At 52.3% G+C, this 12,355-nt stretch overlaps 1 protein-coding gene across 3 annotated transcripts in view; it reads right to left on the bottom strand.

The window, feature by feature from the left end:
- CAMK2A (calcium/calmodulin dependent protein kinase II alpha) overlaps nucleotides 1-12,355 on the bottom strand; it is a 65,984-nt gene that overhangs the window by 26,880 nt on the left and 26,749 nt on the right. For all 3 annotated transcript variants that reach the window (XM_067032079.1, XM_059062394.2, XM_067032078.1), the window contains exons 4-11: nucleotides 7,729-7,783; nucleotides 6,774-6,839; nucleotides 6,589-6,661; nucleotides 3,501-3,603; nucleotides 1,878-1,961; nucleotides 1,632-1,726; nucleotides 458-580; nucleotides 31-114 (exon numbers count right to left, since the gene is read on the bottom strand). In XM_067032079.1, the coding sequence (XP_066888180.1) occupies nucleotides 31-114; nucleotides 458-580; nucleotides 1,632-1,726; nucleotides 1,878-1,961; nucleotides 3,501-3,603; nucleotides 6,589-6,661; nucleotides 6,774-6,839; nucleotides 7,729-7,783 (683 nt within the window). The remainder of the gene's footprint in view (nucleotides 1-30; nucleotides 115-457; nucleotides 581-1,631; nucleotides 1,727-1,877; nucleotides 1,962-3,500; nucleotides 3,604-6,588; nucleotides 6,662-6,773; nucleotides 6,840-7,728; nucleotides 7,784-12,355) is intronic.

Raw genomic sequence — 12,355 nt, 5'->3', positions numbered from 1 at the left:
GGGGCATGGAGGGTGAGGACCTGCTGTTACCTTCAGTTTTCTCCTGGCGTTGAACTTCTTCAGGCAGTCCACGGTCTCCTGTCTGTGCATGCAGGAGGCCACGGTGGATCGGTGCTGAAGGGAGGCGGGGAGAGGTCTGTGAGCAGAAGGCAAGCCCTCCCTCCCCCTCCAGAGTATCCTGTGGATGTGGTTGTCATCTTGGGGGAATGACAGTTTGTTCTAGGGGATGGTGTAAACATCCTGGCAATGGACATTCAAAGCCAGTAGCACCCCCAGTCATTGTGCCAACCCAGAATACCTCCCACTTGCCACTCTCCCCCTGAGAACAACAGTGGGGTCCGTGTCTCTTGGATTAAGCTCCGGTGGCCCCATGCGGTGGGCCCTCAGGCCCAGGGGCAGGGGCCAGGCCTCAGCAGGGGCCTTATTCCTGAGGTCTGGAGGGGCTCCCAGGACTCACCGAGATCCAGGGGTGCTTGAGGGCCTCGGCGGCCGTGATGCGTTTGGATGGGTTGATGGTCAGCATCTTGTTGATCAGATCCTTGGCTTCCGGGGTGACGGTGTCCCATTCTGGTGACGGGAACTGGAAGGGGCAGAGGGGCCAGGTTTGCCCAGCCTACCCCAGGCCACCCCTGCGATCCCCCAGCCCCTGACTGGCAGGGGAGCAGGCAGGGGTCCTAGTGTCCTTCTACCGGGGCATATCCACAACCAGGAAACGGTGCAGGGTCCCCTGACCCCAGGACAAGTCAGAACAATGGCTGGGGAAAGGAGGCCTCCCTCTGCTCTCCTGAAGCTGCGCCTTATCTGCAAAGCAGCCAGACAGTGGTTATAGAGCCCAGACTTCAAAATCAGAAGTTTGGGTTCAAGTCCTGGCTCTGCCTCCTGGGCTGTGTGAGCTTGGGCAAGTCATGTGACCCCGAGAGATGTTGTGAGGATTGAATATGATGTAGAACACGTAGCGCATAGCTCTATAGACATCAGCCATGCAGAAAAGCAGTACAGCTTGGTTGTTAGAAGCATGGACACTAGACCCAGACTGCCTGAGTTTAAATCCCAGCTCTACCATTTCTTAGCTCAGTGGTCTGGGCATTTATTTAACAACCTCTCTGTGCCTCAGCTTCCCTATCCGTAAAATGGGGGTAACAATAGTACCTATGTCATGACTGGTGTGAGGATTAACTGTAGTAATATATAGAAAGCATTTAGAAGACTGCTATATGGGTTAGTTATTATTACTATTTGTATATACAATATATAATATGTGCGTATGTGTGTGTACCTATATCTATGTATGTATGTATCTATCGATCTCTCTATACATAGAGAGAGAACCTGGCTCCTGGGGCCTCTGCCCCCTGACCTCTCACACCACGTGGCTGCTGCTTCTGCCCTCTGGGGCCCCATGGACTAAATCCCATCCCTTAGATGCCCAAGTCATTAGGCACTGCCAGCTCATGGCCTGGCCCCAGTTAGCCCTCAGGCTCCACCCCGTAGCTAGAGAGTGGCAGGAGGCCTAAATGGGCTGGGAGGGTGGGACAGAATCATCCTCGGGTCTCTGGCCTCACTGGGCCTTGGCCCTCGCTGGATGGGGCCCCGGGGATGACAGGGAGGCTGGAGAGAGGAGCAACACTCACATCATAGGCGCCGGCTTTGATCTGCTGGTACAGGCGGTGCTGGTCCTCATCCCAGAATGGGGGATACCCAACCAGCAGGATGTACAGGATGACCCCTGAGGAGAGGACCAGCAGAACCTTCAGCCTCATGAGGAGGAGTGATGGGGTGGGGGGTGGTAGTGAGAGAGGAGAATGATGGGGAAGGACAGAGAGGGCACCAGAGGGTCAGGCAGCCAGGAAGACTAAGGGGCCTTTGGATGGACTCACCACAGGCCCACAGATCCACAGGCTTCCCGTACGGGTCCTTCCGCAGCACTTCTGGGGAGAGGTATCCGGGTGTCCCTGCGAAACCTGCTCCCCAGACACACAGACAGGCAGACACACACAGAGAGGGTGGCAAGTAAGTAACCCGGAACAAGATCCTGCTGGAAGAGGGATGAGGTTGCCCTGGAGATGGGGAAAATGCCCCCTGCCCCCAGAGCCAGCCAAAGGCTGGAAGTCCTGGCCTGGTAAGATACCAACGCCTCTAGACCAAGGTGGACGAGGACGGAGTATACCTGTCACCACGCCCCCCCAGCACCGAGAGCCTCAGGGCAACGTCATTGATCCATCCCAGGGTCCTGCCTCAGAGTCACAAACTTCTAGCACAACCCTCCTGGCAATCACCACCAATCAATCGCTGGTGGCTCTAGAGGTGAAATGTCCTTGCCTGTCAGTTCCAGGCTGAGTTGAACCCTTACCCACTCCCCACCCCTTCCAGGAGCTGGTCCTGGGATGGCAGAAGGCCTGTCCCTAACTCTGGCTTTGCCCTAAGTCACTTAGGTAGGTCTCTTTTCCTTCTGGGCCTCAGTTTCCTCATCCGTGAATAACGGATTAGGGATTCCTATCCTCCACACCTCCCAGCACTGTTGGGAGGATTCGTTGAAATAATGGACACCCAAAATGTTTTAACAAGTAATTGTGAGAATAGTTCCTATTTAATGAGTGTGTGTGCTAAGCAGGGCTGAGAACTTTCTATGCCTGATCTCATTTAATCCTCACACCACCCCCAAGGAACATACTATTATTATCCCCATTTTATAGATAAGGAAACAAAGGCTCAGGGAGGTGAAATGACACCCAAAATCATATACCTTGCAAGTAGCAGAGTCAGGATTTGAACCCAGAGCTCTGGCTCTTAACCACTGATCAACATTGCCCACTAAAAAGTAACCCCAGGGCTTCCCTGATGGCACAGTGTTTGCGAGTCCGCCTGCCGATTCAGGGGACGCGGGTTCGTGCCCCGGTCCGGGAGGATCCCACATGCTGCGGAGCGGCTAGGCCCGTGAGCCATGGCCGCTGAGCCTGTGCGTCCGGAGCCTGTGCTCCGCAGTGGGAGAGGCCACAGCAGTGAGAGGCCCGTGTACCGCAAAAAATTTAAAAAAATTAAAAAAAAAAAAGTAACCCCAGATAGCTGAAAGGACTCAATTATGCCAAAATCCCAGAGCACACTGGATCATCTGAGCTTAAATCCTGGCTCTACCCCTTTTCATCTCCCTTGACGTTTTCTTAGTTTCTTAGCCTCTGTTCCTCATCTGTAAAATCAGGATTAATAATCTAGCACCAGGCTGTTAGGGGAACTCATGGAAGCCCCTAGCCGACAGTGCCGGATGTGCGTGTGAAGAAGTCACATACTGTTTTAATGACAACCATGTCCCTGCACCAGGGCCCCAGGGAGCTAGGGCGGGTGACCCCCACTGACTCAGAAGCTGCAGGGATGAGGGGTTCTGCTCCCTGAGCCCCATATGGGGCAAAAGCCATCTCCTCTGCTCGGGCAGAGGGCTCCTAGCGGCTGACGTGTCAACTCAAGGCTGGCACCCAAAACCCCTGACACCCCCTGCCCCTACTCACCAAACCATGCCTGCTGTTCCCCCTCCACCTCTATGGCCAGGCCAAAGTCCGCCAGCTTCACTGCGGCGCCCTTGAGCTTGGAGGCCAGTAACAGATTCTCCGGCTTCCCAGGACCAGAGGAAAGAGGGAAAGGGGGAGAGGAAAAAGCCAGAGGACAGTGAGCAGATTCAGAACCTCACCTCTGAAGCTCTGGGCTTACAGGAAGAGCAGCTGAGTGACCCAAAGGCACACCACCCACCACCCACCCACCCCCAGCCCCAAACAGAACCCTGAGCTTCCCAGAGAGGGGACTGCCCCACTGTAGCCCTCCACCTTCTGCAATAGGAAGACCCTTCTTCAACCTGCCAACCCCTCCTTCCCCTTCCCTCAGGGTTTGGCTCTGGGGCTGAGGTGGGGGTGGGGCAGTGGGGAAACAGCCATCACCACAATAAGAAAAAAGAAGCAACATTTATTGTGCTTCCACTATGTGCCAGCCCCTGGGCTAAGGGTTTTGCATACATCATTCCATTTATTATCTCAACAACCCTTTGGGGTAAGCATTATTATCTCCATTATCCACAGTGGCTTTCTTACATCCCCTGAAACAGTCACGCTTGTTCCCACCTCAGGGCCTTTGCACTTCCTGCTCCCCCTGCCTGATTTGCTCTCCCTCCGTACGTCACAGGTTTGGCTTCTTCTCATCATCCAGCGCTCACCTTCATGTCACCCCCTCCAGGAAGCCCTCCATGACTACTCTATCTAAAGGAGGAGTCCCCAGGTATCTTCTGTCTTAGCTCCTCGTTGTTACCTTCATAGATCTCATCACAATTTCTAATGTGTTTTCCCATCTGTCTATGTGCTTGTTCATTATCCGTCACCTCTGTACAATATGAGTTTCTTATGTGTTCTGTCCACCAATGTATCACCAGCACCTAAAACAGTGGGCGGCACATAGCAGGCACTTAAGTATTTGTCACATGTATAAAGATGAGGAAACTGAGGTTCAGAGAGGTTAAGTGACTTGACTGAGATCACACAGCTAGTAACTGATAGAACCAGATCGAGGCATAGTCTGGCTCCAGAGCCATGCTCTGAACCACTCTAGGCTGAGAGATGTGGGGCCTCCTATGTGCCACCTGGCCTGTGGAGCATGAAGGCTGTCATCTTCTGCTGGGTCTAGAAGAAGGAAATCCCCCTCCTCAGGGCAGAGAGGTATTAAAAGTGGGAACTTTTCAGTTAGAAAGCCCTAGCTTCTGTTCCCAGTGCTGCCACTTCTATGCTGTGGAACTTAGGCAAATTCTTTCACCTCTCTGAGCTTTAGTCTCCTCTCCAAAAAGGGGGGAGAATGCTTACTTCGTGGGGTGGCATATGGATTAATTACGATAATCCCTGCAAAGCACTTCACAGTGGACTACAAATGCTTGATAAGTATCAGTACTCATATTTTTTGTTTGGGGAGGAAGAGCGGGGGCTCCGAGTCCCTGGAGACAACTAGTTTCTTCTGAACCCCTTCCCTACTGGGACTTCTGAGGAGTCCCACACCTGGCCTTTCACTGCCCCAAACCAGGCAGGATGCAAACAAGTACAGCTTCTTCTGCCCCTCGTTAAGGCCTCTTTGGTCCTCTGGGGACAGTGTTCCCAACGTGTCCTGGGTCTCAGTAGCTGTCCTGCCCTGATTTGGTGCATGTGCCACTAATTAATCTATCCAGAATGGCCTAAATTTGTGCTGCCTCTCCCCGTTCCTCCTCTCATGCAGTGGCTATGGTTATAATGGGAACAGGCCCTCAGGGAGAGCTGCCCTACAGTCTGACCAGAGACTCTCTTTGCATGCACACTTGCCTGCGGGTCTAGACTGAGACACTGGGAGCTCACCTGGGCTCAGGTGCAGAGCCACAGATGGCTCGTGACAGTCAGAGGTGAGCAGGGGCTCTGGTCAGAGCACTGCAACCCAAAGAGGGACCTGGACTGACTGCAGGATGCCCAGAGAGGGTACCCAGGATGAGGAAGGCCTGGAAATCCCATCCTAGTGGGGAATGCAGGAGAACAGCCTGCAGAAGCCTTAGGAGCTACTACAAAGCCACTCATGTGCCTCCAGAGCGCTTTGAGCCGGAGGTTTGACCTCTGTGTGGCCCCAAAGGGTAGAACTGGGGTTCACAGGCGAAGCCCCACAGTGGGAAAGATTGAAGGAGCATTTCCTGATAGTTCAAGGGGCTCCCCCATCAGAAGTGAGTTCATAGTCACTGAAAGTCAAAAAGCAGAGGTTTGATGGACACCTGGCAGAGTCACCTAGAAGGGTTAGGTGACCTGCAGAAGCAGGAGGTGCAGTGAGTGGCTTTTTGGTCCCAGCCCACCAGGAGCATGGGATCTGGGGTCAGAAGTCCAGGGCTCCAGGCTTAGCTCAGGCACAACTGAACTGCCTGTTCTCGGGCAAATCCCTTGGATTCTTTAGGACTTAGTTTCCTGCTCTGCAAAATGGGGGTGGTGTTATGCAGCTACCACACACTGATGCCCTGAAGCCCAGCAGAGGAGCACCGTGAAGCATGTGCTGACCGGGCGAGGCCGTGCAGCTGGTGCCAAGCTTAGACTACACATCTGCTTAGTCCTGTCCATCTCCTTCAAGTGGGAAGAGCAAAAGGACTTGGAGGGCCCCAAAGCCTGTTTTCCTACCTCATCGGTCCCCTCAGAGGCCCAGAAGCAAGACTGATAACGCGTCTGTATACCGGGCACTGTGCTGTCTCCTTTGACATCTTCACCAACCCTGTAATGAGGTTGCTATGGCAACCCCCACCATAACGAAGCTGAGGCAGTGCAGCTAGAAAATGGCCCAGCTGGGATTTGGACTCCACCAGAGCCAGCCTTGGTGGCCTAGCTGCCTCTCACCTGGCCTGGCACAAAGCACCTGAGGCTGGGAGTCGGGAAACCTGCCAGATGCTCCACCTCCCTGAGCCCGGTTTCCTCATCTGAAGAGTGGGAGAGATATTCCCCACCCAGCCCAATTCAGGGAAGCTAACGGGGTTCTGATAGTATCCCTGGCTCTGCAGGTGGAGGGAAGGGCAAGGGACGGAGGAGCAGGCTCCCGGTGAGCCGCACCCTCAGGTGGGTCACTCACCTTCAAGTCCCGGTGTACCACCCCCATCTGGTGGCAGTGCAGCACGGCCTCCAGGATCTGCTGGATACAGTGACTGAAGAGAGAGAGGAAGGGGGCAGGGGGTGAGGGCAGGCCTCCCCTAGGAAGCCAGCAGGAGGGAGTGCTCTGCCCCCAGGCACCATTGCCAGACTGCACCTGGAACTCACCTGGCATCTGCCTCACTGTAATACTCCCGGGCCACGATGTCTTCAAACAGCTCCCCGCCGGTGACGCTGAGGAGACAGGCACTGAGTCAGTCACCCACAGAGGCCCCAGGTGCCACATCTTTTGGAAAAGTCTCCAGGGAGCTAAGAGTGGGGCCCAGGGACCTCAGAACCTCAGCCCCAAAGGGAGGGGCCCCAGAAGCCACAGGGGTGCTCCCCACTACAACCCCCTTCCTGACTTCCAGCCCACCCTTCCACTGACCTCTCTCCCATCCACGCTCGGGGAGAGCCAGGCTGAGGTTAGAACTGGGGGTGAGACACTCAGAACACGTCACTATGATTCATTAGGCTCCTGGAAATCCAATGGCTGGAGCTTTTTTGTTTTTTAACAGACTATTTTTGGGGGAGGGGGGGTAGCTAAAGTTTTGGTGAATGTGGTGAAATTTTTTGTGAATTAATTTTTTACTTCACATCAAAATTGAGCAGTAGGTACAGAGATTTCCTGTAGCCCCGCTGCACATCCCCCCACCCCGACATGCACAGACTCCCCCATTGTCTCAAGTATTGTTCTTTACCCATGAGACCAGGAGCCACTGAGACCTCTCAGTTCACGTTTGCTTTTCATTCAATTGACTGGCTTTAAAAACTTTAAATTTATTCCAAAAGGAAACTTTATATCACCACTAGAAATGGAAGACCAGCATCACTGGCCACAAATAGAAACGAAACTAAATATATGATGATGAAAGTTAAAAGTGTTTGTTGGTGTGTCAGGAAAACCAGCCTGCACTGCTCAGGTGGCAGGCCTACCATGTTTTGTGAAACTCTGTATCAGAAGAGGGAATTCAGCCCAACCTAGGAGGCATGTGGACTCTTCAGGCCAAGAGACCCAGTGAGGCCATCCCTGCCAAGGCTGTCCCCATCCCCACTCTACATCCCAGGATGGGGCCAGACTCACAGGTCAAAGATCAGGTAATGGTGTCCCTCCTCGGAGATGCTGTCGTGGAGCCGGACTGTAGGAAGTGCCAAGGCAGCTGGTTACGCAGGATACAGGGGTCCCCACTCCCAGCCTCCCTCTCACCCCTCAAATAGCCAACATTCCAGTTTCTCCAAACACAGAGCACAAGCCAGTTGCCAGATGCCTTGACAAATACATATGAACAAAGGATCACTGACATCTGGCATCCCCAAAAGATGCCTGGGGTTAAAGACTAAAGACCCCTGCTTTGGTCAAAGTTTGGTCCCCTTCCCTCTCCAACCTTCAGTTTCCCTGCTGGGAAGGCCAGTGTCATGGAAAGACCTGTGGCTCAAATCTCTGCCACTTGCTAGCTGTGTGACTTTGGCCAAATTGCTATCCCTTTCTGAGCCTCTCTTTCCTTGCCTGGACAATGAGAATGAAACTCCTGGATTCACAGTCTTCTTGTGAGAATTCCATGAGGCACACAATCGATGTTTACTCAGTGCTGGCCCTGTGCTGATGGCCCTGCTCTGCTTCCAGGTCTGAGGTGATAGCAGAGCTGGTAGAGGGGGAAATGACATTGGTCCCTGAGTTCTGGCTGCTGAGAAACTGTCATCTCTTCATACCTCATTTACCAAGAACAAAGGCAGAGCTCCTAGGAGCCCAGAGCTTCCAAATTACCCCCTGAGCTTCTGGGGAAAAAAAGGGGGCCCAAGGCCTGGGGTTGACTCTGTGGTGGGGTCCCACAGCCTGCCAGCCAAGGACAAGTTCTCCCAGGACAAGTTCATGTCCTTCCTTGCACCACAACTTAAAAATGGCCTGGAGGGGGGTGTGGGCTCAAAGAATTATGGTACATTGCACAATGGAAAACTACACAGCTGTTAAAATAATGCAGCAGTTATGTATCCACTGGTTTGGAATCATCTCTAAATTATGCTGTTCAGTGAAAAAGTAAAGAGCAAAGCAGTATGCATAGTCCTTTTCTGAAAGGATGTATTTCAGCTTGTGTACGGCATAAGTCTCTCTGGAAGGATACAGAGATGTGGGCACTGACGGTGCCTTGGAGAGGGGAATTGGGACAGCTGGGGTTGTGGGTCGTTGTGACTTTTCACTGTAAGCCCTAGTGCCATCTGAATTCCTGCCATGTCCATGTATTTCTGACTCAATACTGAGCCCCCTAAAGAGCTTATGGCCCTCATATTGGCACATAAAGTTTGGAGAAGCAGGCATTAAATACCTCCAGAGTGTGTCTACAGAGATGAGGATCAGAGATGGAGAATGAAGGGGATACAAATTTAAATAAAATGTCTTTTAAAAATCTTAAATGATATATATTTATAAATAATGACTGAAAGATGTTTTTTAAACTATCTTGAGGCAAAACTAAAAAGTAGCTAGCCTGAGAGTACATATAATATAATCCTGCTTTAATTGTTTATCAACATTTTATTATAAAAAATTTCAGAGTCAAGTGAATACCCAAGTACCCACCACCTGGGTTCTATCATTAATGTCTTGTTATACTTACTTTATTATATTTCTATCTATCCCTTCATCCTTTAACCTATTTCAATTTGTTAATGCATTTCAAAGAAAAGATAGGCTTGGGCTTCCCTGGTGGCGCAGTGGTTGGGAGTCCGCCTGCCAATGCAGGGGACACGGGTTCGTGCCCCTGTCCGGGAGGATCCCACATGCCGCGGAGCGGCTGGACCCCTGAGCCATGGCCGCTGGGCCTGCGCGTCTGGAGCCTGTGCTCCGCAACGGGAGGGGCCACAACAGTGAGAGGCCCGCGTACCACAAAAAAAAAAAAAAAAAAAAAGAAAAGATAGGCTTGACTTGTGAAATGTATGTGTTTTAAACTGAGCATCCTGTATTTTCTGAGTGCAGAATCTGACAACTGTACCTTGGTGCCCTGCCCAGACCCCCTTTAGTAAGATGGCGCTGCCATCCTGCAGCTGCAGTGGGTTGGCTTACCACTCACAGTTGCCCTCCTTCTCTGGAGAATAGCGCACTGCTGATGGAGCCACCTTGCCCACAAGGTTCCCTATAGCCTTCAGCCAATGATGGACTAATGTGGGGAGGCACAGTCTGTGCAAAGGGCCAGTCTCCTTACCTCAAGGAGGGACAACTCCAGATGTTTATGTTCCAGAGGCCTCCCCACTGTACCCCCCACCTGGGACCAAGTCAGAGTTAGACTGACCTGAGGCCACATTTCTGCTCAGTTCCCTCCCCTCCCTCCATCCTGCTTCACCCCATCCCTTACAGGCTTCCCCTGGGAGCACACCCTCAGTAAACCACAGGCACCTGAATCCCTGCCTCAGGCTCTGTTTCTAAGAAACCTGACCTGAGGTAATATGTTTAGATGTACTTGAGAAGGTACAGATATCAGATATTACATGGAAGCATATATCATCAATGTTAGCTCTAGATGCTGAGGTTATAGGAGATACCTTTAAAATTATTAGTCTTCTCATTCATCTACCATAAACTTGCATTAACAGTGTATCAGGGCAAAGTTTTGAAAAACACCCTTTCCTCCAAGAGGATTCTTGGGCAGCAGACTCCTTCCCGTCTACTCTGCTCAGGTGTTTTAACTCCTCTTTCCTGAGTGTGAGACGCTCTGAGAAGCCAAGCTACATCCAGAACCGTCTCAAAAAAAGAGCTTTTAGAACTGGGTCAACAGCCATTTCGGAGGAGCTCCAAGAAGACTGGGGTTCCAGATCTACCCACTGACCAGGAGCCTCAGCCCCTTTTAGAGAAGGTCCTCAGGGCTCAGGGAAATGAACAGAATGTGGGGGTGAGGGCCGTATCCAGAGCTGCCTGTAGCTCAGATGGTGCCTTTGTGCTGATTGTAAAAGGCTGGCCCTCTGATCAGCCAGGTGAGGGTGATATGGGCTGGATTCGGGCCTCCACATGCGGGATGATACTGGAGTTGGCTTCAGTCCCCGAGAGGTGGTTGAATCATGGCTCAGAGCTCAGGAGACAGGACTCCTCATTTCTGTGCTGTTTTCACACACTAAACCTCGTCTCCCGTGGATAGAAGCTGTCCCCAGGAAGAACTCAACCCAGAGCCCAAGAGAGGCAAGGATTCAAGGGCCATGGCCTATGTGACAGTCCCATCTCCTGATGGGGAGACTGGCATGTCTGTGCTCATTGATTTATGCTGTCAATGCTTGTCAAAGAACAAACAAATCTGTAACCTAGTTTTCATTTGTGTGGCTGGATTCATGAACTTCTGACATTCCTGTCCTATTTCCAACAGTTACCATTGCTTTCTTTTCTTTTTTTTTTTTTTTTTTTTTGCAGTACACGGGCCTCTCACTGTTGTGGCCTCTCCCGTTGCGGAGCACAGGCTCCGGACGTGCAGGCTCAGCGGCCATGGCTCACGGGCCCAGCCGCTCCGCGGCACGTGGGATCTTCCTGGACCGGGGCACGAACCCGTGTCCCCTGCATCGGCAGGCGGACTCTCAACCACTGCACCACCAGGGAAGCCCACCATTGCTTTCTTTGAAACTGAAGTGTGGTACTTGACCCCCTGGCCACTGCCCCGCCCCGCAACAGCACACTCCTGATATTCACAGAAGGACTGAGAACATGGGCTCTGCAGTCAGACTCTCTGGGTTTGCCTTCCGGCTCCACCTCTTAGAAGTTGTGCAACTTTGGGCAAATTACGTAACCTCTCTGAGCCTCCTCTCCTAGCAGCAGTGCTAATATCACTGCACTGGACTGGTGTGGGGGGTTAATGCAATGATGTTCATAGAGCACGCCACACAGTGCCTGGCACTAGGAAGAACTTAATAAATGAAGACATCATCCTCTTCATCACTGACTAAGCTCACTTCCCTTGGCCACCCCAAATCACCTGCTAAACTCTCAGGTTGTCTTCTGCTCCCTGGGGAAGGCTTTGGGGTTCAGGGGCAGGTCTGCCTCATCAGCAGGTGCTAATGGTACAGAGAATAGAGTACTGTCCTCCCCGAAGCAGGATCTAGGAGGTAAATGCTTTGTGCATAGCACAGCTGGACCCACCTGTGCTGAGCCAGGGACCTCCCTGACCTAGTCCCCTGTGTATGGCTGGGCAGTGGCCATACACTGGCAGCAGCCAGTGACCTTGGCTGGACTCACCAAACAGCCTGAATAGGACTCAGCCTAGTTTCTCTGGGCACAGACCCACTTCTCAGGTTCTGCATCCACATCTGGACCTCTTTGCACTTCTTTGGGCAGATTCCAATCTACTTTGAACTGAGATGCTTGGAGGCTCAGGAAGCGGTACCCTCCAAGGACACTTCCAGCCCTAACAATAGCTTCAAGTTCCTCTGAATGTCTTCCTGTTCTGGATCTCAGCTCTGCTCTCCATGTCCCTGTCCATCAGCCACCCCCACCCCCTCCCCACCATCATTTCTATTTTTTTTTTTTTTTCCTTTGGCTGCACTGCACGGCTTGCAGGATCTTAGTTCCCCGACCAGGGATTGAATCCGGAACCCCTGCAGTGGAAGCAAGGAGTCCTAACCACTGGACCGCCAGGGAAATCCCCCCAATCCTCATTTCTTCCGCACATCTTCAGAGACTAGCAGAGGCCTTGGCACATGGTCAGGCCTCGGATGCCCTTGACATCAGGTGAACCAATGGA

The sequence above is a fragment of the Kogia breviceps genome, chromosome 4 (genome assembly GCF_026419965.1).
Source record: "Kogia breviceps isolate mKogBre1 chromosome 4, mKogBre1 haplotype 1, whole genome shotgun sequence".
Classification (NCBI taxonomy): Eukaryota; Metazoa; Chordata; class Mammalia; order Artiodactyla; family Physeteridae; genus Kogia; species Kogia breviceps.
This window is presented reverse-complemented; position numbering and strand designations above follow the sequence as displayed.